The sequence below is a fragment of the Maylandia zebra genome, linkage group LG17 (assembly GCF_041146795.1).
Source record: "Maylandia zebra isolate NMK-2024a linkage group LG17, Mzebra_GT3a, whole genome shotgun sequence".
NCBI classification, from domain to species: domain Eukaryota; kingdom Metazoa; phylum Chordata; class Actinopteri; order Cichliformes; family Cichlidae; genus Maylandia; species Maylandia zebra.
Genome location: NC_135183.1, coordinates 40,189,758 through 40,194,082, shown reverse-complemented (window position 1 = coordinate 40,194,082; position 4,325 = coordinate 40,189,758). Strand labels below are relative to the sequence as shown.

Sequence of the window (4,325 nt, the reverse complement as noted above, 5' to 3'; positions counted from 1 at the left end):
AGACTCCGCCTACCTGCAGGTGGATCATGAGGTCACAGGTGGAGAGGAGATGCACAGTGCTCTGCTGCTTTTGGTGGAGGCAGTGGGGTGGGTGGAAACACGAGGTCCGTCAGTAAGAACAGCTGTTTCTATTCTTGTAGTTAAATCATATAAAGAACTTTGGTGCCTATCAAAAAGTTTAATGCACCTCGATTGTTTTGGTGAATTTGTCTGAATTTAGATCCAAACGTGTCATTTCCAGATTCCTCTGTGGAGATGTTACACGGTCTCCTTTTTACACCAAAAAGTCAATAAAGCGTGAAAACATACGTTACCCCAAATATACTAAATGATCCGTGAATACACCGAAGCATCAGACTTTCATGCACTTCTTGGAATTCTCCTGGATTCTCCAGTGAATTGAGAATTAAATACAAACCGTTTAGTGGTGAGAAACAACGACCTTTCTCATGTACGGAAGAATTCAAGCTTCAAACATACACAATGTATCACCTGCAGGGCCACAACCCCACACAGGAAGTCGGACTTGGCTCTCTGATGTTAAAAAGTCCTGACTATGAGTGTGACCCAGCAAGCATGCAGAGTGTAGTCGATGCAGGTGAGGGGACTCGCTCAGTCCGAACTCATCCAGCTGCCTTCCCTGCTAAACCATTAAGAAGAAAAATGAGCAGCCATGCATGAACCCACCAGCTCCACCTGTTAACAGTACGTGGAATCACTCTCACCCCATTTTCTCACTCATTGATTTCTCATTTATACAGTGAAAAAACTTATATTTTGATTCATCTTTGCTTACGAATAAATATTAGCAGATTATGAGGTTGGATATTAGGACCTTAAACCTCTCTTAGCTGTGACGTGGAGGCGGCGAGAGGAGGACTTCTTCTACGCCAGGTCACATGACACAGTTTAACATCACTATTATAATAACTCGCTGTGCACAGCTGGACTTCCAATGTGAATTAAACCAATATAGTTTTATTTTGCATAAAATATGCCAGAACAAACAGGAACCGTCTGGTTAACTTCATAAACTTGTAATGTTACAAACAAACCAAGCAAACGGTCACGTTTGGAGTCATTTCAACACAAAGCATGTTTTAGTAAAATACACATTTTCAAATTGGATACATATTTACATTGATTACCTTATTACAACATTAATATGAAAGTCTTTAGTCTGTATAGATTTACCTTAAAAATCAGAGCAATGCAAACACTTCAGTTTCACCACCACCACAAAGTCGATACTCAGATCACCACAAGATTCCTAAAGGAATATTTATCTGAAGAGAAATCCATAACTAATCAAATCCTCAAAACTTCTGCACGTTTCCACGGACGACCACACCCACGGACACTCCCACGGACACCACCTGGATGTGTGTTTCCTACAGCTAGTAGGAAACACACATCCAGACCTTTCACAGCAGATGCCAAAACTCATCATTCGAGATAACTTCAAATCAGGTGCTTCACACGTTCTGGATGTGTTAAAGGCAAAGTGTAGTTATGGGTTGTTCTGTCTTCCAGCTGTTTTAAGAGAATAAGGCACAGAAAATACATTTGGTTTGGCCTCAGGGAACATTTCAGCTACGTGACTGGAGTAAGCTGGGCACGTTTCAAACATGACGCCTGCTGTCGATGTTGATACTTCGTGTTCACTTTTGACAGCAGACGCAAAATTGAGTGGTTTAACGCACGCTGCTGTGGCGCTGTGTGTCACAGAAACGAATGAAGCTGAAGGATGGCTGCTGTCTGAGCCCGTGGAAGTGCAGTGTTTTCATTTTGTGAAGCTCAAACGGTTGCATAATCAAATCCATTACTTTAGACATTTTCAAGATTCCAGAAATATTCCAATCTTCTCCATCCTGCTGAGCAGACCTGTGGGGACCACAAACATAATACAAACATTGTCTATCACTCAGTGCTTTGTGGGTCAGCTGCAGCGGATTCAGGGGAGGGTGGCTGGCACGGTTGCAAACACACTGCTATGATTTGACTGTAGCTTCCCTGCTGTCAGACACAGCTCTGCAGCTGAGACACAAGCCACACTCCTCCACCACAACAATGTAATGTCATTATATTGAAGTATGAATACTGATGAGCACATACATACCTGGAGCTGGACACGTGTAGAACTTACATATCTGCCTCTGAAACGAGACATTCAAAACATGTTTATGCTAGCTGTGATCTGGCCGGTTACTCCCCGCCTGTTACAAACACCAACAATTTCAACTTAAAACTTCAATAAGGTCTTTAAAGCAGGCAAGTGTTGACTGATGAACATGATGCATTTGTAAAAACATTTCAGCGTCTCTGAAAATATAAAATGTGTTTTTACAAGAGGACAACATCTGAGACTACAAATTTGTTCTTATTGGCTTGTTTGTTAATGAGCGTTTGAATGACTACGTGTTTCTTTTCATGATGCTTTTAATATGAATGAGTGATGAATGGAGTATTAGGAACTTGCACAATGTTCTATGTTCTGTAATTGTTCTGTTTCTGAACCGTTTTTTATTCCATAGTTTTGTTTATTGTAAACAATGTTAGTCAATGTAATAAAATACATGATCTGAAATAAGAAATAAATATATAAATATAGATGATATGTGTGTACAAAACTAAAATACAGAACTAAGAAAATTTAGCAAAATATTTTCTAACCTCACGTACTGTGACCTGTGAAACAACACGTACACACAGACACAGTGAAAAACACTCATACCCCAAATATATGTGTTCTTTTTCCCCCCATGAGTTACTCTGCAGGTGAACACATCCTCCTTGGTTGGGGTGAAAGGCACATGCTTGGTCATGTGGTAGTGCCAGTTCTCTTCAAAGGCCAGGTCGGTCTGCTGAGAGCCTGGTATCTCTTTGTCATTCCTGAGCAGCTCGATGGTGATTTCAGGAGGATGGAATCCACTGACATGGCAGATGAGGGTGTTGGCGGTCCCGTAGTGTCCGGGGGAGCGGGTGTACACCTGAACCTTGGGTGAAACTGGCAAACACAAAAACAGTCACTCACTTACAGATGAAATAAAGACAATAATTTAATCCAGATGATAATTATTCATTTAGATTCCACCAACTTATTAAATATAAACACGGCAATTATCTGCGTCACAGTGTGTCACGCACAACAGCCAAACAAGGAAGTACTCGTAGTACTCGTAAAACGTTACAGCGCCTTTAAGTACAAGTTATCAGTCGTTTAATACTGTAAGTACTGTAAGTATGTTACTGTTTGCCATTTCCCAGAGATTCCACTTTACTACCTTTAAAGCCGTTTTGCTTTCACTGGGCCCGAGCGCCTTCCGCCTGATAACATCGGGCCATTTCGGAAACACAAACATGTTCAGTTACCGGAGATCACTTACTGGTCTTGACTGCCGAAAGACCTGTGAGTCCCAGCAGAAGGACGACGGCGAGACACACAAACGTCTTCATTGTTTCACATACAGACCGACTCGATATATCGCTGTTGGAGATTCGCTCGACAGAGAGAAGACAACAGTGCGTCACGATCCACACCGAAAGTGAAACCGTTCACATCGGGAGTGTTAGCTAACAGACACCGGGACGTCCAGGCAGTGCTAATGCTAACTAACAAAAAGGGGGTCTGTAACCCCGCCCACCAAAACCATGTTATGGCGCCCCGTTTATAAAAAACACAAGCAGCACAAACTCGTGACAAGACGACACGTGCCTATAATTCTACCAATAGGAAACTCCAAACGTCATGTTGCTAGGCGGAATTTACTCCGACATGTTGTTGTTCACTGTCGTTTGAGCAAATAAGCCGCCATGTTTGAGATGGCTGCCGGTGTTGTGCCAAAAACAAATGTTTCCGTGTATTTTTTATGTGTAATATCTTTACGTATGTTGGTAAACAGACTTCGGTGAACAGCGTTTACAAAGAGGTTTTATATAGAATTAAAAAATTATCAGTTTTTCAAGTATCTTTACAACTCTGTGTTGTTGTACTTACATTATAACCAATCCGGTCCTTTATCCCCACTTAAAATATTTTTACTGAACTATTGTAATATTTGCTGCCATTTCTTCTGTCCTCTTGGCCAACTTACTCTTACAAAAGACATTTTCAATGTTAATGAGATTTTTTAACTGCATAAATAAAGGTTATATAAAAGTCACTGCCAAAAACTGATTGCGCCTTCTAGCTTGTTACACGAATGTTGTTTGTGGCTCAGTGTGACTTTGTGTCCTCCATGAGGGAAGCGTTTGACATATGTTTCACAATTTAATATAACAAGTTACTTATAGCAGTTTAAATACGAGCAATCACTTTTTGGCAC

The 4,325-nt window shown here is 41.1% G+C and overlaps 1 protein-coding gene across 1 annotated transcript; it reads right to left on the bottom strand.

The window, feature by feature from the left end:
• Positions 1-950: 950 nt before the first annotated feature.
• On the bottom strand, positions 951-3,637 carry LOC101485720 (beta-2-microglobulin). Its single transcript, XM_004573082.6, has 4 exons — positions 3,387-3,637; positions 2,735-3,007; positions 2,120-2,156; positions 951-1,884 (listed from the first exon to the last, which is right to left on the bottom strand). The coding sequence occupies exons 1-3, from the start codon at positions 3,454-3,456 to the stop codon at positions 2,143-2,145; spliced, it is 357 nt and encodes a 118-aa protein (XP_004573139.1). The 5' UTR covers positions 3,457-3,637; the 3' UTR covers positions 951-1,884; positions 2,120-2,142.
• Positions 3,638-4,325: the final 688 nt, after the last annotated feature.